Source organism: Ictalurus furcatus, chromosome 3, assembly GCF_023375685.1.
Source record: "Ictalurus furcatus strain D&B chromosome 3, Billie_1.0, whole genome shotgun sequence".
NCBI lineage: Eukaryota > Metazoa > Chordata > Actinopteri > Siluriformes > Ictaluridae > Ictalurus > Ictalurus furcatus.
Genome location: NC_071257.1, coordinates 7,479,346 through 7,500,765, shown reverse-complemented (window position 1 = coordinate 7,500,765; position 21,420 = coordinate 7,479,346). Strand labels below are relative to the sequence as shown.

The window sequence follows — 21,420 nt, the reverse complement described above, 5'->3', positions numbered from 1 at the left end:
ATGAATGAAACTATTTTAACATAAATCCTCACTATAACCCCTCCCCCTACCAACCTCCCACCCCACCCTGGTCCCCCCACAAACACGCCTGTGGTCAATAGAATATAAACTCACATATCCAAAAAAATAAAAATAAAAATAAAAAAAATAAATAAAAATACACACAATTTAAAAATAAATAAATAAATAAATACAATAATCAAGTATAATCATAGACTAAACCCTAAATTATACTCTCCACTGCCCCTCCTCGAGAGTCCCCCAAAAACGCCAAATAACTGCTCCATTTCTTCCTGAAGGAATTCCCAACTCCAATCCTTCTGCTCGACCCCTCCTCAAAGGCAGCCACCCTCCCCATCTCCATACACCACTCTGGAAACGAGGGCGCTCCATCTGATTTCCATCCCCTTAAAATAACCTATCTACCAATCATCACACTGGTCAAAACCCAATCTTTTTTGTACCTATCCTCCAATTTTGTGACCTCCCCATCTCCCAAAATACAGAGTCTAGGGCAGAACGAGATCTGAGTGTTCAACACCTCATATACAAAGCTCTGCACCTTCCACCAAAATTCTTGGATCATACGACACCCCCAAAAAACATGGGTGGTGTCTCCATCTTCTGAATGGCATCGCCAGCAGGTGGGTGTGTCTTTAAGACCGAGCCTATACAATTTAGAGGGGGTCCAATAGAACCGATGTAAAATCTTAAATTGTATAAGGCGCACCCTTGCATCTCTAGATGCAGTTTTTATATTTTTTAAAATCCTAGCCCACTCTCCCTCCCCAAATTCCAAATTTAAATCTTTCTCCCATAATCTCTTGAGAGTGGTCGAGACTCCGTCCCCTAGACTCTGAATCAGTAAGGAGTAATACACTGATGCTTCATGCCCTCTTCCAAAAGCAGAAATCTCCTCTCCCAGAGTATTTGCTGCTTTAGGGGGGTGCATGCTACTCCCAAAAATAGTACAGAGCAAGTGGCGTAGTTGAAGATACCTAAAAAACTGAGATCTGGGGATCCCAAAATGTTGAACCAATTTTTCAAAAGATATCATCACACCACTCTCATAAAGATCACCAAGTGTATTAACCCCCCTCGTGATCCACTCTGACCAACAAAAAGGGGACTTATTAATACGTAGTTTGGGGTTTAGCCATAGGCTCGAGGCAGCACTGAGATAAATATCAGAATCAAACACTCTGGACACTCTTGTCCACACTGAGTGCAGATGTGAAATAACGGGGTGTGATTTAACTTCTCTGGTTAGATTAATGGGAAGGCTTTGCAGTGGCAAAATAGGGGCAAGAACTTCTTGTTCAATGCAGAACCAGGGAGGGGCTCTCTCAGGTGGAAGTGACCAATGAGCCAAATGTCTGAGACCAAACGCATAATAATAAAACAGAATCTTGGGTAGGCCTAGCCCACCCTTGTCAACTGGTATATGTAACTTATTGAAATTTAACCTGGGACGCTTACCATTCCAAATAAAAGACTTCGCTATACTCTCAAATTGTTTGAAATAAGAAAGAGGGACATCTATAGGGAGAGATTGTAGCAGGTAATTGAAGGTCAGAAGGTGATTAAGGTTCTACAACAGCACGGCTCAGATAATAGTTCCGTCTTCAAGGTGTACATCAATCAGTCATAACATTAAAACCACCTGTCTAATATTGTGTCGGTTCCCCTTGTGCCGCCAAAACAGCTCTGATCCGTTGAGGCATGGACTCCACATGACCTCTGAAGGTGTGCTGTGGTATCTGGCGCCAAGACGTAAGCAGCAGTTCCTTTAATTCCTTCAAGTTGCGAGGTGGAAGCTCCATGGATCGAACTTGTTTGTCCAGCACATCTCAAAGATGCTCGATTGGACTGAGATCTGAGAAATCACGAGGCCTTGAACTCTTTGTCATGTTTCTCAAACCATTCCTGAACAATTTTGTCATTGTTGCATGGTGCATTATCCTGCTGAAAGAAGCCACTGACATTTGACCCTTGTCAAAGTTGCTCAAATCCTTACGCTTGCCCATTTTTCCTGCTTACAACACATTCACTTTAAGAACTGACTGTTCACGCACTGCCTAATATATTCCACCCTTTGACAGGTACCACTGTAATGAGATAATCAATGTTATTCATGTCACCTGTCAGTGGTTTTCATGTTATGACTGATCGGTGTATATTAATGTGCTTGATCTAATACTATTGTATAATTTTTCTTATCGTAACAACTTACATAAGGACTTGTATTGCAGATGCCCCATACAAACAGATTTATGTTTAAAAAAAAAAATTAATTTAATTTTTGAGTAATGTAATTGTTCATATGGTGACATTTTCTGTGAGAAGATGTTTATTTAGCATTGATGCAAGGAGTCTTCAGCATCAGAGCTTTGTAAACGTCAACGGTAAAGCTGTAACTTTGAGTTTTCCAACACAGAATAGTCTTTGTGATCAAAGGCATTGCAATTTCACAGTAACATGACTACCTGCATAGTTTTTGTCTTATTAACTTCAAGAAAGAAAAAGGCTGTTTATAGCTACTATAACAGAACTGATAACAGGAACTTGTTTTGTGAACGTTCCACAATGTTAAACTTAGCCATAAAAGGATTTAAAAATAAATAAATAAAAAAAATTAATAAAAAAAAAATTAAAAATTAGCAAAAAATGCTGTGGTATAAGAAAACAAATCACTCCAGGGCGTTGTTGTTTTACATTCCTTATACAGTCCATATTATGGCTATGATATTTAACAGTACTTGGAATCTGAATGAGAGGGGTTTTTTTCACATGCATATTTATTATTACTTTTTTTAATGTTATGTTTGATTTTTAATGATTGTTTTGATAGGTATTTGTCTGGATTTTTATTCATTTTAGGTGTGGCACTTAACTAATATGTAACTAGTTCAGTTCGTAAATTACTATTACTTACATCAGGAGGGATGCGTGCTCCTTCCTTTACAGTGTTGCCCTCCACGGTGATATGGAAGACCTGGCCGTCTGTGTCAGTGAACACAAAGTGCTCGCGGGCTGAGATGCCCTGAGTGGTCTCTGCCTTGCTCTCTGCATCCTGCAACAGACTGAAAGAGAAAGACACACAGATCTAACAGTGTTAGACTTCTGAACTCTCTGCTCACTGTTAACTACAAGAAAGAATCAGAAGCACTACCTAGCATAATAATATTGAGAGCGGGATTTGCAATTCAAGTTATGTGGGTTGCTCATTATTTTGCAATGGTACAGTGCTGAGGTAAATCTGACAAGATCTTATGGCCAGTGAAAACACAAAAGAATAGCAGAGTTTCTATATCCAAATATCCATATCTGCATTTGGATTTATGCCAGAAGTGGGTGTGGCTTAAGTTAGTTAGTTAGTTAGTTCTTCAAATAAAATGTGAACCCTACCACTATACCCCAGATACACTGGAGAATGAGCTGCATTTAATAACAACAAAGAAGAATGAAACAGTGCGCTGAACCTGCAAGCAAATATTTTTTTCAATTAATTATTTGTTTATGGAGACCCCAGGGAAGATGTGCTGCCCTGTGCACAATGCATGGTCTGCATAGGCCTCTTAAAAAAAACAACAAAAAAACAAGTTACACTGAATCCGTATTTGAACATGCACCACACAAAGTGAGCAGAGGCACGTCGTGCCAGAGAAGAGAACTCAGCCCTGACACGGATCAAACAGAGTAGCGAAGCAGGACAAACCTCCCTGCTATCGACGAAAGCAACACACACACTGCTGCACTAAAGACACGGCCAGAGGACACGTGTTGTGCATGGAAGCTCAAGGACAGGAGAATTTAGCCTCTAATGCTTGGAGATTTACCGCAACAGTCAAACATTGGACAAATTCGACAGATGAAGAAGAAAAACAAACAGTGAGAGTCCTATTCCTATCTGCATTTGTATAGAACATTATCCTTTCGTTCCAAATAATGTATTTGTTTTTGATTAAAATGGATGAAATTAATAATGTACTGTCTTCAAAATGTCACTCCGCTCACTACACCCAGGAGCTCTGTGCAAACCCACTGATACTATACTAAACAACAGATGTGATTTAAGACAGAAATCTAGAACACGAACACACTCAGAATCTGCTAAATGTTCGTAATTAAAAATAAATGAATAAAATGGGATAATAAGAATTGCATTTTGTTTTTTATTTAGTACTGTCCTGAATAAGCTATTTCACATAACAGATGTTTATATATTGTCCACAAGAAAAGATAATTGCCGAATTTATAAAAAGTACCCCATTCAAAAGTTTACATACTCTTGATTCTTAACCCTCTTACCCCTTAGTTCCCACAGTATTATGTCCCACAACCCTACATTCCCCATAGAAACAGCACACCAACCCTGAGTTCCCAGGCCAAAATTGGCCCCAAAATCAACATTTTAATTTGAACATTTTTAGGCCTTGAAACAACTTATAATAATGTATTTGTGTAATATTACTTTGAAAATGAAGCTGTTCAGTGTTTTTACTCCACTTAGAGCACAATTCTTAACTAGAGAAATGACAAAAAATGCTCGCTAAAATCCTTATACTCATTTAGAAGTACCATACGAGCATCAGCGTGGTCAATGCCTTTGAATAAATTCAAGTAAATAATAAATAAATAAATAAATAAATGCATTTTAGCGCCAAAAATCAAGTTTCTGGTAATAATCAGACCAGCAGGTAGTGTTTTCACGAATGCGCAGAAATGGTCCCATTATGACTCCAGACCCATGCAGTGTCAGTCGCACTGGTTGATGCTGAAGATGAAGACGGATCAGGGTCTGAATCAGGAGAGTTTGCGTCTCTATCAGTTTCGGTTTCAACATCGCCTGAACTTTCACTACTGTCACCATCTAGAATCCTCGCTCTCGCCTGTGTAACTGTGTATGTTTTCTTTTTTTATTCACTGTTTTAGATGTACCCGTGTTCACTGTAGGTGTAACTTTAGCTGGAACACGATTAGCTTTTTGCTTTGGCATTTTTTTTTGGCAATTTTTTTTTGGCATCATAGTTCACTTCTACTATTACACCAATATTCACTCTTGGATCTTCATCGTAATGCCGGCGTAATAACGTAATCACGTCGTGACGTCATGACGTCATCAACCTTACGGGTTAAAAAATAATAAGTAAATAAGTAAGGAATCATAGCAGAGTAATGCCGGTACACCGGCCTTACGAGGATAACGTTTACACTGTAAAGCCACTATATCGGCCTTACGGGTATTTGGAATAGACGACCAAGCCGGTATATCGTCCTTACGGGAATAGATCAAAAACGGGCAAGCCGGTTTTTCGGCCATACGGGGTAAGAGGTTTAATACTGTGTGCTGTTACCTGGATGATCCACGACTGTGTTTATGTTTTGTGATAGTTGTTCATGAGTCCCTTGTTTGTCCTGAGCAGTTAAACTGCCCAGTGCTCTTCAGAAAAATCCTCCAGGTCCTGCACATTCTTTGCTTTTCCAGCATCTCTGCATATTTGACCCCTTTCCAACAGTCGCTATATGATGTTGAGATCCATCTTTTCACACTGAGAGCAATTGAGGGATTTGTACACTACTATTACAAAAGGTGCAAACATTCACTGATGCTCAAGAAGGCAACATAATACATTAAGAGCCAGGGGGTGTAAACTTTTGAACAGGATGATTTATGTAAATTGCTATTATTTTGTTTAAAGACGTTTTTTTTATTTTTATTTAGTACTGCCCCTTAGAAGGGACTGATGAAAAATTATCACAAAACATAAAAACAGTCGTGGACACAGGATTAAGAATCAAGCGTATGTAAATGTTTGAACTGGTTCATTTCTGTAAATTCAGTTATTATTGTGTCTTGTGGACTATATGTAAACATCTGTTATATGAAAAAGCTTATTCAGGGCAGGACGAAATAAACAACATAATTGCAATTTTTATGTTCCCTCTTATTTCTATTTTTAATTATTAACATTTTGCAGATTCTGCAAGGCATATGTAAACTTATGACCTCAATTGTATATCCCACAGAAGAGAATTTATCCTAAAGTTGCAATGCATTATGGGGTCTTTTATACACACTAGTGTATAGAGCTTATTATTGGGGCTCTGCTTTCAGACAGTGAAAAGGATGTAGATTCAGATTCATGTAGAGTTTCACGAATGAATAACGCCGTGTGTGTTAGAAGCAAAGAGCACACAAATAATGAGAATAGAGACACAACAGATTACAGGGGCCTAGTCATTAGCTATCAGGATGATCTTTGACCTCTGACCTGATGACAGACGACTCGACACTGCTCTGCTCAGCGTCCGCCAGCGTGGTCTGTCTGGCCATGGCCTCCCGGGCTGCCATCTGTTTCTTCTTCAGACTTCTCAGGTTGTGCGAGGGAGACCACTCCTAAACACACACACACACACACACACACACACACGTCTTGCTATCCTTTTGAGGACCTTCTGTTGACATGCAGTTAATTAATGGTGTGTCTACACCTAAAACTAACCATAATTTTAACCTCAGTAAGCAAAAAGGAAACCTTCAGGAAAATAAACAGAGGGGAAAAAAGTTTTCTTTGTCCCCACACGGTCAAAACTCTCAGATAGTCTTGTCTTCAAGGGATAGGAGACAAACACAAAATTGAAATGAAATCTTAAGTCCGTACAACTTGAAGTGAGGTATATTTGTCTTACCCAGCATTTTGGTTTATAGACTAAAAACTTCATTTGCAGCTTAAAATTGTTTTAAAAAAAAAAAAAAAAAAAAAAAAAAAAAAAAAAAAAAAAAAGAACAATTGTCAATCATCGGAGTTACCAGTGTGTTAAAGTTACATAGCAATTTCTCAGACAAACAACTTGTATGAAACTAAATATAAGCTTCAAATAATGTACTCGACAGACCATGAGAGCCACACTGACTAATAAACACTAATCTTTCATTGGAGTCCTCGATAGTTCTTTCATATGGTCTACAAATTATAAAGTAACGCATGTTTCTTTAGTTTTATTTTCTAAAGCTTAAGTGCACTTAGGAAGTGATGCATCTGATGCACACTATACTCCTGGACTAACTTTAATTTGTCTTAGGAAATGAAACATTTAGTCCACTTCCTGAACTATGTTTTGTCTAATATTTCTTTGGACGTTTTATAACATTCACTAGATTATTCAAGTCTACTCTGCCTGCTCTCTTATGAAATCAGATATTACATATGCTTCATCTAAATTGAACTGAAACCCTCATGAATCTTGGATATCGTTCATTTGGTGTAGCTTTTCCGGGACTATCATTCATTTGTCTTGGAATCAGAATCAGAACAAAGCTTTCCCAGCCAGCTTTCCCACACTTGGAAGAAAGCCCTATCTGCCCTCTTCAGCATAAATGAGCTCATAGACAATCACGATTGGCTAGTTGTGTTGTTACTGACATGGGAGAGAGAGTAATGCCATACCTCCTGAATATTCGACTATTTTTTTGTTTAGTTTTTTCATCACTCAAAAGCTGCATTTATCCATTTTTTCCCCCGGTAAATTAAAGACGGGACAAAAACTTTTCAGAACTTTTCCAAGCCAAAAAATGTTAACAAACACCTCATCTGATCATGCTTTCAAACTTTGCACATTAGCAAAGTGCTGCAGTGAACCATGAAACACACAGAACGAGCCAGTGAGCAGCAGGAGGTTATAATTCAGGTCCTGATCATTAGAGGACAGCGGTGTGGATATCTACCCAGAGGGTGCAATCAATATGGAAATGAGATGGCTGTAATCTGGGTAGAAGCATTAATTATTAACATTATTGCGGTGCTTATTTGCTGGAATTCACTCGTGTTGTTTTACTGTTTACTCGCCCTGCGGTAAGAACTGAAGAAAAAAAAAACAGCAACAACAAAAAAACAACTCGCCCGCTCTTTATGAGTTTTCCTGTCAGATAATGAAGTCGGTGTCTTTGCAGAGCTAGGCGAGGTTTTCAGACAGTTTTCTCAAACTGATAATAAGAAGTGGGCACACACACACACACAAATATTACCAATGCAGTAACTGAGGGGAAGTTCTTGGCCATCTCACGCAGCAAGGTTCCTGTGCGCACATCCCAGAGTTCCAGGGGTTTGTCTCTGAACACCACCACCAGATACTGCCTACAGAGCAACCCACACAATAAAACACACACAACCAACACACACACGCTTAATATCTTAATGGGGACCTTCCACTGACAGAGTTAATTAATCTAATCCTAACCCAAATTAAATCCTTCTTGCTCTTTATATTTTATAAAATAAAGGTTGAAGATTTTGTTAAAGAACACACACACTTCATGAGTATGCACAAAGAGGGAAAAAAAATATTTACACATTTTCAAGTAATTGTCATATTATGAAGTCAAAAGTCACACACTGCTTTGTGATGACAATCTTTAGAAGGACCTTCCATTGACATAATTAAAACAATGACAGGTGAGGTGAAGAACACTCATTATCTCGCTACAGTAGCACCCGTCAAGTTGTGAGATGTATTAGGCAGCAAGTGAACAGTCAGTTCTCGAAGTTGATGTGTTGGATGCAGGAAAAATGGGCAAGTGTAAGGATCTGAGTGATTTTGACCTGGGCCAAATTGTAATGGATAGACTGAGTCAGAGCATCTCCAAAACAGCAGGTCTTTAGAGGTTTTCCGGATATGCAGTGGTTACTACCTACCAAAGTGGTCCAAAGAATGACAACCGGTAAACCGGCGAAAGGGTCACGGGTGTGCAAGGCTCACTGATGCATGTGGGGAACGAAGGATAGCCTGTCTGGTCCGATCCCACAGAAGAGGTACTGTAGCGAAAATTGCTGAAAAAGTTAATGCTGGCTATGAGAGAAAGGTGTCAGAACACACAGTGCATTGCTGTGTATGGGCACAGTAAAATCCCTAGTGTTGAACTAACACCCAGAGTGTTTATACGAGTCCAATGGACTTAAATAAACATGGAAGGGTGTGAATTCAACACTGTGGGTGTTAAATCAACACTGGTGATTTTGCGTTTCAAAGACTGGTCACAGAGCCCATACTGACCCCTGTCCACCGCTGAAAGCACCCATAACTGGAACGTGAGCAGATCTGGATCATGGAGCAATGGAAGAAGGTGGCCTGGACTGATGAATCACATTTTCTTTTACATCATATGGATGGCCAGGTGCGTGTGCATCTGGGGAAGAGATGGCACCAGAATGCACTATGGGAAGAAGGCAAGCCGGCGGAGGCAGTGTGATGCTCTGGGCAACGTTCTTCTGGAAAACCTTGGGTCCTGACATTCATGTGGATGTTACTTTGGCATGTACCACATACCTAAACATTGTTGCAGACCAAGTACACAAAATGGTTTGAGGAACATGACAGAGTTCAAGGCTTTGACCTCCAAATTCCCCAGATCTCAATCCAATCAAGCATCTGTGAGATGTGCTGGACAAACAAATCCGATCCATGGAGGCCCCACCTCGCAAATTACAGGACTTAAAGGATCTGCTACGAACGTCTTGGTGCCAGAAACCACAGCACACCTTCAGAGGTCTTGTGGCATCCATGCCTCAATGGGTCAGAGTTGTTTTAGCAGCACAAGGGGGACCTGCACAATATTTGGCAGGTGGTTTTAATGTGGCTGATTAGTGAATAGTTAGGATTAATTAATACAAAATTTTTAAATTTGCAAGTTTTCATTGTGGGGAATAGTCCAATGTCTCTACCAGGTCAAATTTGCCTATATTTGTGGGGACATAAGTTGAAAAATGTTGCTATTATTTACAAAAGCTATAGTATCAGTAAAACCTAAAAGGACCACAGTACAGTGCCTTGCAAAAGTATTCACCCCCTTGACATTTTTCGTATTTTGTTGTAAACAGGTCAGGGACAAAGTTGTGGAGAAGTACAGATCAGGGTTGGGTTATAAAATAACATCCGAAACTTTTAACATCCCATGGGGCACCATTAAATCCATTATTAAAAAATGGAAAGAATATGGCACCACAACAAACCTGCAAAGAGAGAGCTGCCCACCAAAGCTCAGGGACCAGGCAAGGAGGGCATTAATCATAGAGGCAACAATGAGACCAAAGATAACCCTGAAGGAGCTGCAACGCTCCATAATGAAGATTAGAGTACCTGTCCAAAGGACCACTTTAAGCCATACACGCCACAGAGCTGGGCTTTACGGAAGAGTGTCCAAAAAAAAGGAGAAAAAAATAAGCAAAAATGTTTGCTGTTTGCCAAAAGGCATGTGGGAGACTCCCCAAACATATGAAAGAAGGTACTCTGGTCAGATGAGACTAAAATTTAGCTTTTTGGCCATCAAGGCAAACGCTATGTCTGGCACAAACCCAACATTTCTCATCACCCTGAGAACACCATCCCCACAGTGAAGCTTGGTGATGGCAGCATCATGCTGTGGGGATGTTTTTCATCGTCAGGGACTGGGAAACTGGTCAGAATTGAAGGAAAGATTGATGGCGCTAAATACGGGGAAATTCTTGAGGGAAACCTGTTTCAGTCTTCCAGAGGTTTGAGACTGGAACGGAGGTTCACCTTCCAGCAGGACAATGACTCTAAGCATACTGCTAAATCAACACTCGAGTGGTTTAAAGGGAAACATTTAAATGTCTTGGAATAGCCTAGTCAAAACCCAGACCTCAATCCAATTGAGAATCTGTGGTATGACTTAAGATTGCTGTACCTGGTGTACAGAATCCAATTAACTTGAAGGAGCTGGAGCAGTTTTGCTTTGAAAAATGGGCAAAAATCCCAGTGGCTAGATATGCCAAGCTTATAGAAATGTACCGCAAGAGACTTGCAGCTGTAATTGCTGCAAAAGGTGGCTCTACAAAGTATTGACTTTGGAGGGGGTGAATTGTTATGCATGCTCAAGTTTTACGTTTTTTGGTCTTATTTTTCTTGTTTGAAATCTTCAATAGTAGGAATGTTGTGTAAATCAAATGATACAAACCGCCCAAAAATCCATTTTAATTCCTGGTTGTAAGGCAACAAAACAGGAAAAATTGCCAAGGTGGGTGAATACTTTTGGAAGGCACTGTAAGTCAGTCAGGATCAGGTGTAGTGTGTGTAGTATTGAGTGACTAATAAACTAATGAATCAAATGTTAGGAGAACAGGATATTGAAACATAATTAAATTTCATAAAAGGATTTCTCAAACAGATGAAACTAACATTAGCTGCGTTTACATGGACAACAATAATCCACTCTTAATCCAATTAAGACCATACTTTGATTAAGAAACTACCATGTAAACAGCAATTTTTACTTACCTTAATCTAATTAAGGTCATAATCGAATTAAGCTCTAATCAAATTAAGACAGGTGGAGTACTCCTGTTTTAGTTGCATTATGGACGTGTATTACAGACATGTAAACACCTTAATCACATTATGAACGTCGTGTGAGAATTTTCACCACATTTTGCAACAGGACACGATCACACATGGCAGTTTTACGTTTTACAGCAAACAAGAGAGTTCGGCCGCGTCCCAAACCGCATACTTTCCTACTATAGGCCTGTAGTGGGGAAAAATACATGTACCTCGGCTACGATATAGACGGTAAATACGCGGTTTGAGACGCAGCCCATGACTTCAAGCAGTTGTCTATTAGCACATATAGCATGACAAATACTTAACTGCTCTTAAAGCGTTCGTAAAAAAAAATAAATAAAAACACCCAAAACTGTATACGGTACCATAACGTAGACGAACTGTATGTTGATACGTGAAATTCTGGAGGGACGTCGGACGGTGTGGCGCAGTGACGTAATGACGCGGGCTGTTAATCTAATTATGTTCTAAAACATGTAAAACGGGAACATGACAGGAGTATTCTAAAAGCGACTCATGTAAACACCTTACCTTAATCACATTATTATCTTAATCAGAGTAAGGTCAATAATTAGATTACTGCTGTCCAAGTAAACGTACTCACTGTCTAATTTTTTTATTACACACCTACTTAACAAATATATGTATTTTTTAAATAAAATAACTATAAACTACAGTGAGTTACAGGCTCAGACTTTTGGCCAAAAAGTTTCCAAAATCATTTCCAAAATGAAATCGGGAAAGTCAGTAAAGGAAAATTACATTCAGAAAAGGTTAACACTCCACGGCTTCTGTATGAATGCGGTCATACCGTGATCTGGATCAATTATTGTAGGATAAATGCTTAATTCCTGGAAGTCACTAAGGACCAGAGCATGAAAGCCTTCTGTGACAAATTGAAATATGCCAAACAATGACAAAAGGTTGAAGAATCCATCCCCAGTGTCAGTTGTGACTTGATTAAAATCATGTCTGGGTTGCCCCTCTCTCTGAAATACTCCACCCTGTATGTCAAAAGTGAAATGAGAGACATTAATCACAAGCCAACTCTGAGGAGGGAGCCTTCGGCACCTAAGTCTTCCAATCACCCAAGAGGGATTGAGAGGGGGAATGAGAAAAGTGTGTTGGTGCGTCGTGCTCACTTTAGATGCGACACTTTAATCATTTCGATGGCTGGCTCATCATTGCCACGCTCACCCCGGAATGCAAAGCACCTGCCTGTGAGAAAGAGAGAGGGAGAGAGAGAGAAAGGACAGAGAGGAAAAGACAAGAATAAGATATAAGGATTTCTTTCATTTCTGAGCTCAATAAAAAAAAAATCAATTACAACATCTATTGCAATGCTTACTCCATTATAATGATCATTCTGATCATGTTTTACCCCATTGTCTCCCAACCTGGTCACCATCCAATTCCCATCCATCCACTACAGCTACAACCCAGGGAGGGCGAAAGCTAACACATGCTTCTCTGAGACATGTGGAGCCAGCTGCTCCAAAAAATGTTGCTAATTTCATGTTCCAAAATCTAATGGAAAGAATTCCCAGAAAAGTGGAAGTTATTATAACAGCAAAGGGGGACTAAATATTGAATGGGATGCTCAACAAGCACATAGGGGTGTGATGGTCAGTAGTGTATTTAAAATCATTCCTCAATCAGAATAATACCCTCTGTGGTGTAGTTTTGCAATTGCATTTAGTAATAGATGGCAAAATTTAGAGAGAAAAAAAAAGTGATAACAAGGATTGTATTTCCTAATGGGTTTTAGGTGTCTGATGCTTCCTGAGCCCACCTGCCAATAAACCTGCTTTCTGAGCCCACCTGTTGATAAACTATGAGCTCAGGAAATTCAGGGAAGAACACAAATACAGACTGACACGGTGTTCTCAATACAAAGGCTATATAATTTGGGCTAGATTTCAGAATCACATGAAAGTTACGGTAGCTGAACATTTACATATATAAAACAGTTGTGATGTGCTTAGTCATTCTGTGAAAAGTTAGTGTCTGTCAAGCTGAAATCACAGGCGGACATTGCTAGAGCAGTTAAAATGGGGTCAAATAAGAGGGGGGAAAAACAAAACATTTCAAATAAGGGTCAGATTTTGTTTTTAGTGCTTAAAAAGAAAAGAGAAAGAGCTTATTTTCTCACTCACTATTTTCCAGTGACATTCAGTTTCATATTAATGAGAAATCCAATATAGAATATTTCCAAAATGCAATGAAAGTACTACGTGAACCGACCAGCCATAATTCAATCTTGTAATTAGAAACTTGTTTAAATTAAGTGTATCATAAGTTTTGTTGAGAAGCATAATATTTTTTATTTACACCATATGTAATATTTTTTCTTAAATCTAACCGACATTCCATTTTTTTTTTAGTGTACTATGTGTTCAGCTACAGTATGTTGTTCCATGCGCCACCTGGTGGTTATTATGTGAAGCACAATAAATGAACATTAATTCTAAGAAGCGTGCCTGCAGGGTGCCACGTGATCACACATGACGAATCACGTGAAATCGTCTGAAAAAACACGCATTCGTAAAGGCCACATCTGTATATGACACGATTCTGCTAAGTTACGCTAAAGACTCGGCTCAACTAGTTAGTATCTACCAGATGGCATGGATGCCAGTATTAATATGAAAGCTGAAGCTTTGGAAGATGAACTGTTTGAGCAGAGTGTACAGATGTGGAGGTGAGACAGTTGGACAGACTAAATGACTAGTGCATCGCTCTCTGCTTTCTTTAAGTAGAGATAAAGCATGGGCTAAATCCCACTCGTAACACTCTCAACGGGTAGTCGAACAGATTGTGAGTGATGTCCATGCAAGAAGTTTAAACCGCAAAAACCAACTCATTATTGAATAAATCTTGAATGCCACTGAAGACCACATGTTAATTATACAGTTGAGGTCACAAGTTTATATATGCCTTGCAGAATCTGCTAAATGTTAATTTTCTTTTTAAAGCGGGATCATAAAAACTGCATGTTGTTGTTTATTTAGTGTTGCCCTGAATAAGCTATTTCATATAACAGATGTTTACATATTGTCCACAAGACACAATAATAACTGAATTTACACAAATGAACCAGTTCAAACATTTACATACGCTTGATTCTTAATCCTGTGTGCTGTTACCTGGATGATCCACGACTGTTTTTATGTTTTGTGATAGTTGTTCATGAGTCCCTTGCTTGTCCTGAGCAGTTAAACTGCCCACTGTTCTTCAGAAAAATCCTCCAGGTCCTGCACATTCGTTGTTTTTCCAGCATCTTCGGCATATTTGACCCCTTTCCAACAGTGGTTATATACTGTTGAGATCCATCATTTCACACTGAGTACAACTGAGGGACTCGTACTGAACACAACTATTACAAAAGGTGCAAACATTCACTGTTGCTCAAGATGGCCTAAGTGTGAAAAGGTGGATGTGGCTTCTATATGTATGGGCTTATATATATATATATATATATATATATATATATATATATATATATATATATATATATATATATATATATATATATATATATATATGAATATGATATTTATTTCACAACCAGAGAGATTTTCAGTTAAGAGAGCAGCAGCCTACAGTATGCTTTATCATTTTTCAAGAAGAGGATTGCTGTGGACTAAGTCACATGTACAGCACAGCAATATTTCACTTATCAGGATTAGTTGGACAAGACTGAAAATATTTAAAGAGTGTAACAGTTTATCACAATTTATCACATTTTCTGAGACCAAAAAATAGGGATTGTAAGCACAATGATAAAGAAAAGAATGCCCTATATTGCAACAGCAAGAAGATAGTTTGTTCATCTATGGTGTATTGGTCTAATACAGTCCCAATACTGTTAATCTCAAACCCAAATGTCTTCAGTGTATTGCAAAAACAAAAGAACTGGCCTTGCCGTTCCAATACTTTCAGGGGGGGGGGGGGGGGGTTCCATTCCCAAACTTAGTTCTGTGAGGTTAGTCTATCTTCTATCTGCTAGTCAATCTTCATCAAGGATGAATATAAAGCATATGCAGCCATGGTCAATCAATTTTTATGTTTTTTTTTATGCTCTGACAGAAGAGAGCTTGAAGCCTCAGTTATGGTGAGCCAGAGAAGAAAGAACATTGTTTTATGTATGCTCAATGAGACTAATAAAAAAATAAATATACAAAATCGGGTTTGTCTTGGTCAACTGTATTCCTGGTATTCAGTGTAACGAACAGCCAATGTACCTAATGTTAGATAACTTTTACATCCAATATTAGTGGAATTAGTTAGCTACAAGCAAAATCCTTGAAAATAAAACTTGCAGTTTAACGTGGAGTGAAAGTCAGCAATGTGTGTGTGTGGGTGTACTGAAATATGCATTGAGATGACAAATGTTTTCAAAGGTAACAATGGGTCTGACAGTACATATTAAAAATAAAATTTAGTGAGAGTATATTGGGGGCATGGTGGCTTAGTTAGCACATTTGCCTTGAAACTCCGGTTTCCTCCACCAGTCAAAAGACATGCGTTGTAGGCTGATTGGCATTTCCAAATTGTCGGTAGTGTATGGATGTTTATGTGAATGTGTGCACGATTGTGCTCTGCGATGGGTTGGCACCCTGTCCAGGGTGTCCCCCACCCTGTGCCCTGATAGGCTCCAGGCTCCACCACGACCCTGTGTAGGATAAACGGTAGAGAAAATGGATGGATGGATGGATGGATGGATGGAAAGAGCACATCATAAAGTAGTCTTGACTTAAAATGTGTGCTGGATTTTACCATTTGTTAATTATTAACTGAAATCGAGGGATCACCTAATGAGGAACCAGAGCAATTTGAGGAAAGATGAAAAGGGTCTATGGTCTCCTACCACAAACTCTGCATCCACAAGGCGACTAGCATTGTTGGATGTTTGCTCCCACCCTTCTCCTGGACTTGTCACCCACCCGGAGCATCTGTGCCACCACCACCAGACTCCCAAATAGCTTTATTCCTAAGGCAGACAGCTTACTCAACATACTGCTGCTTCCCAACTCCCACCTGGACCACTCAAACCTGTCGCAACAACCCACCATCCCCCAGCCATCACTGCACACTGGCAGTTTATAATGCTGCTATGGGACAAGTTGTACTTGCTTCTACTTTTGACTTGGTATTGCAGCTATGCTTCTATTTACACTCAACAGTTTACAGACAATTGTTAGCACTGATTTCTCCCATCAAATACTGTTCTATTGTCCAGTCTAGTTACAGTTATGTAATGGTATTTTTGGCAGACGCCCTTATCCAGAGCGACTTGCATTTATCTCATTCATACATCTGAGCAATTGAGGGTTAAGGGCCCTTGAGCAAGGCAACAATGGCAGCTTGGCAGTGCTGGGGTTTGAACTCACGACCTTCTGAGCAGTAGAACAACACCTTAACCACTGAGCTACCACTGCATCCTGTGCATTTATTGAATATTTTTCATAACAAACAACATTTCATGCCAACGTACACTTTGAAATTTTTATAATGTTTATATAGAGGAATGGCCATAAGACACAGTTGACTGGGCTCCCGAGTGGCAAAACAGAAAAGCATCCGCCATGTTCTCCGGGGGATCGCTAGTCCAAATCTCGACGATGCTACAGCCGTCCATAGCTGGGAGTCTAAGCGAGCAAAAGTGGCCATGTTCTCTGGTGGGGGAGCTGGCAAACTCTCTTGCCTATCAATCACAGTGACACCAGCTAGGGTGGATAATACTTTCCTCTAAGCGTATTACGCAGTCCTGCAATGCAGCTCGAAAAGATGTGGTTGGCTGGCTTCACGTGTCTCGGAGGAAGCATGAGATCGCCCTCCTTTTCACACTTGTGCCTGGGTGCATGTGCAGCTATGATAAGTTAAGGAAGAAAATCTGTAGGTGGACAGTGTAAAAACAGTGTCCTTCAACTCTAATCGAGGCTGATAAAACTGAAAAAGGCTTGACCTGCAAGCATGATAGCTATATGAGCCGGGGGGGGGGGGGGGACAGCAGCCCCCCCCCCACCCCCCTTTTCCATAAGATTCTAATTTCTTGAGAAGCACCTGTATTTAAAATCAATGTATTTACTTGATGACACTCATTTTACACCAACATGGAAATACAAAAGATTCTCAGGTCTGAAGAGACAAAAACTGAGCTCTCTGGACAGAACTCCGAGAGTTATATCTGGCAAAAAAACAGGTATTGCTCATCAACTGAGCAGTATGTTGGAGTGGCTTCAGGACAAGTCTCTGAATGTCCTTGAGTGGCCTAGCCAAATCCCAGATTTAAACCTCATAGAACATCTGTGGAGAGACCTGAAGATGGCAGTTCACAGATGTTCCCCATCCAATCTGATTGAGCTTGAGAGGATTTTCCAGGAACAATGGGAGAAATTGCCTCAATCCAGGTGTGCAAAGCTTGTAGAGACTTAGCCAAGAAGACCTGGAGTAGCAATTGCTGCCAAGGTACTGAATAAGGAGTCTGAATACTTAAATGAGATTTTAGTTTTTGACTTTAAATACCACCCAAAACATAAAAACTTGTTTTTTGCCTTTTTTATTATAGGTTATTGTGTGCAGATTGATTCAAGCAATCTGAAGTTTAATCTAGAACACATATAACACTATATATAAAACTGAGGGGATCTACTTTCTTTTCACACTTCCCAAACCCACTATGCTTATGTACAAGTGTTCACTCTGCTGACGCTCTTTGCTGAGGATTTAAGATGTGTTGGCTGACTGCTCATTATGGTCATGTTATATTTACGACAGCATACTAATCATGCTATGGAGGTAAACCAGCAGCAGACAGGAAACAGCCTGCAGAAGTGGGCCATGATAAAAAGTGTTGCTCTTGGACATACACACAGTCTTATGCACTGAGGGAACGAGGGCCTGGTGGACTAAGTTGTTTACGCCTGTATTCAGGCATAGTCAGGCCACATTCTGCATACTAAACTGAGAGAAGATCACCCAAAAAGTAGGTTGCTTGGAAAAATATGTATGTACAGCCAAAAACACACCAAATAACCATGTTTACTGCCAAGTTACTTTAGAGTGATACCTGTTGGTATCATATATACATATGCGGGATATATACATATACATGCTAGAAAGCAGTTAATCGGACAAGCGAAAATCTGTAAAACGTTATTTATTTATTTATTTATTTGCAATTTCTTTCTAGATATACTATTGCATTGCTTTCCATAAGACTAATGGACAGGAACAAAAAGCTCTGAAACAATGATTTTGATTTCATGAGAACTTTAAAGATAGAGAATCCATGCAATTTACTAATCAATAAGAAGGCTTCCCTTTTGCTTGGGTGGGTTTTTTGTAATAAAACTTGAACATAGCAATGATATAGACACTCCACAGTTTTTTATAATCACATATTTGGAATCATACCACAGCGCTGTTGAATTCTCAATTCTGACTGACTGGCAGACATTCGAAGGTGTGCAATTATTTTTCAGTAAATGCACAGCTAAAGTAGTTCCAGTCAGGTCTTGACCACATTACAATTCCATATCACTTCGCCAACTGAAATAATGGATAATAAATTAGCCTACTGTCCACCACAGCACACACATTTACCAACAAACAAAATGACAGAAAATGTAGATTTTCCAGAAATATGTAAGGAATGATTGACGACGGGCCACTGAATTATTAATAAAATAACGCACACCCGATGTGGCAATGTGGCCATGGGGCGAAGCGGAGGCTTAAGCCACTGATATGCAGTTATAGGAGAGAGAGAGAGAGAGAGAGAGAGAGAGAGAGAGAGAGAGAGAAAGAAAAAAAGAAAGAGAGAGAGCATGAGAGAGCATATGTGTGAAGCCGGTGAACAAGTATCAATATTTATTTATTTATTTATTGTATTTTCTGCAGTAATAATAATTTTTAAAAAACCCTGTGAACAAGTAGGCTTATCCATATTTATTTGTTATATCCATATTTATTTGTTCAATGTTTTATATTATTATTCTCTCTAGTATTTTTATATTATACTATTCTCTCTCTCTCCCCCTCTCCCTCTGCCTCCCTCCCTCCCTCCCTCCAATAACTGCATATCAATCACTCAAGCCTCAGTTACTAGCTCTAAAATGACGTTTTGGAAATAGCAACAGAGGTTTCAGATGGGATGTGTAATAAATTTGTTCTACACACAGCAGTATTTTAAGTACAAAAACCTGACAAAAGTCTTGAAATAAAACATCTGAACAATGTCTTGAGGTGTGGTAACTGTGGTATAAGCAGAATAATTGACTCTGGTCCGTTGAATTGTTTTTCTAATGATTCAACGGCCCGTCGTCAGTTATTCCTTACTTATATTTGTCACAAATATAATGTGCATTGGGATCTAGTACTGGTTTTAACAAGCCTTCATTCCTTTATCAACTTTATTATTAAACTGTTATCAAATATTTTAGATCTTTAGACTATGACTTAATCTGAATAATTATACAGCTTGTAGCACTTCTTTATTTTGGCTGTTTGGAATGCTTCACTACATTACATAACATTTGTCTAAACTAATAAGCTCAGCGATGTGTGACAATGACCAGGATAGCTTAAAAACTTTTCAAATTGATCCCAACCAGCAGGAGGTTTTACAAACAGCATAAAATACACACAACAAACAGGCCATATTCTGTCATTAGACTTCCTTGTGACATATAAAAATCCTCCATGAAAGCAAAACTGAATGCTATTTAGCAATAATTCCCTCACAAATTGTGGTCTTGTTTGCCCCATTTCCCAAATGCAGCTGTTAAAGGGAAGAAATAATGAGCTGAGTGGGCCATTGCCCTCTCAAACATCTCACTAATGGCCCCATCTCTCTCTTATTCTGCCTTTTTCCATCCACTCTCTAAAGCTTTGGTTGACAGTACACACTGACAGGCTGAATCTAAAATGGCTTCCTACTGTACATATTGGGTCATATTCAGAGTTGAGTTATGCAAACAGAGATTAGTTAACCCTTTAATGCATGGTGTTGCCATATGGTAACAATTAATTGAGCTCCAATTTTTTGATGGGCAATAATATAAAAGTCTGCAACATATATTCTGGAAAAGTAATGCAGTAATTGGAATTGTACTCATACATTTTGTGTTATTTTTGACTATATGATACTTTCCAACATTGCACATTGTTGCCATATTTTTATATATTAAACATATAATTAAATTATGACTAAACAATTCATGTAAATCGTGCCCGTAGTGGCCACATTTATTTTTTATTTGGTGCACATAAGAGTTTGGCGGACACAGCATCTTAAACCTCTAGGACCGCATTTTATATAACATGTTGATTCTTACAATAAACTTGTGAACTCTGCTTGCTTACAGTAAGATCCATTGCTGATGACTGTTTGGTCAGCTTATCATTTAAACTTTGGACATGTTTTTCTTTACAGAAAAGCACAAATTTAACCAAAACAACCTCAATTTATTCATTGTAAAACGCAAAATAGAATAATAAAATAAAAGGTTAAAAAAAAAAAAAAAAACATATGCTGCAGCTCTCAACACCAAGCTTGAAAGTTTCAAACTAAATAACAATGATTTGTGACTTTAGACACACATAGCTTTAGATATTATAAAATGTATGTTACAGCTGGGCAGTCAACACTGTAAAAAATTTAAATAAATACCAAACAAATGTTAGTGACCTTTGTCTGAAAGGTTTTTACTGATATTAACATGGTGTAGAGTGCGGCTGCACCTACAACACCTTTCTGGACTCTCCAAGGCCCCGTCACATCTGGTCAGCTAATTACATCACCACTGCCCATAGAAGCCATTACCTAATAATCAAGCAATCCATCACTGTTTAAGCAATCTGTCAATTACTTATCAAATAATAAGTGTATTTTATCTTCAATTGAATAAAAGAAATTCTGACACCATTGGCATTAGGATACTTTTTAGGGGATTTTGGCAACATTATCTTTTCCTACATGGAGTTAATTCATAAGATAATGAGCGTATTTTTATTCTGAAATAGCTACTGTCCAAAATGAGAATGGAACTGGATTTC

At 38.9% G+C, this 21,420-nt stretch overlaps 1 protein-coding gene across 1 annotated transcript in view; it reads right to left on the bottom strand.

Annotated features, from left to right (window-relative positions):
* wdr11 (WD repeat domain 11) overlaps positions 1-21,420 on the bottom strand; it is a 132,182-nt gene that overhangs the window by 49,614 nt on the left and 61,148 nt on the right. The window contains exons 13-16 of the mRNA XM_053620578.1: positions 12,501-12,576; positions 8,030-8,138; positions 6,276-6,400; positions 2,936-3,083 (exon numbers count right to left, since the gene is read on the bottom strand). Of these exons, the coding sequence (XP_053476553.1) occupies positions 2,936-3,083; positions 6,276-6,400; positions 8,030-8,138; positions 12,501-12,576 (458 nt within the window). The remainder of the gene's footprint in view (positions 1-2,935; positions 3,084-6,275; positions 6,401-8,029; positions 8,139-12,500; positions 12,577-21,420) is intronic.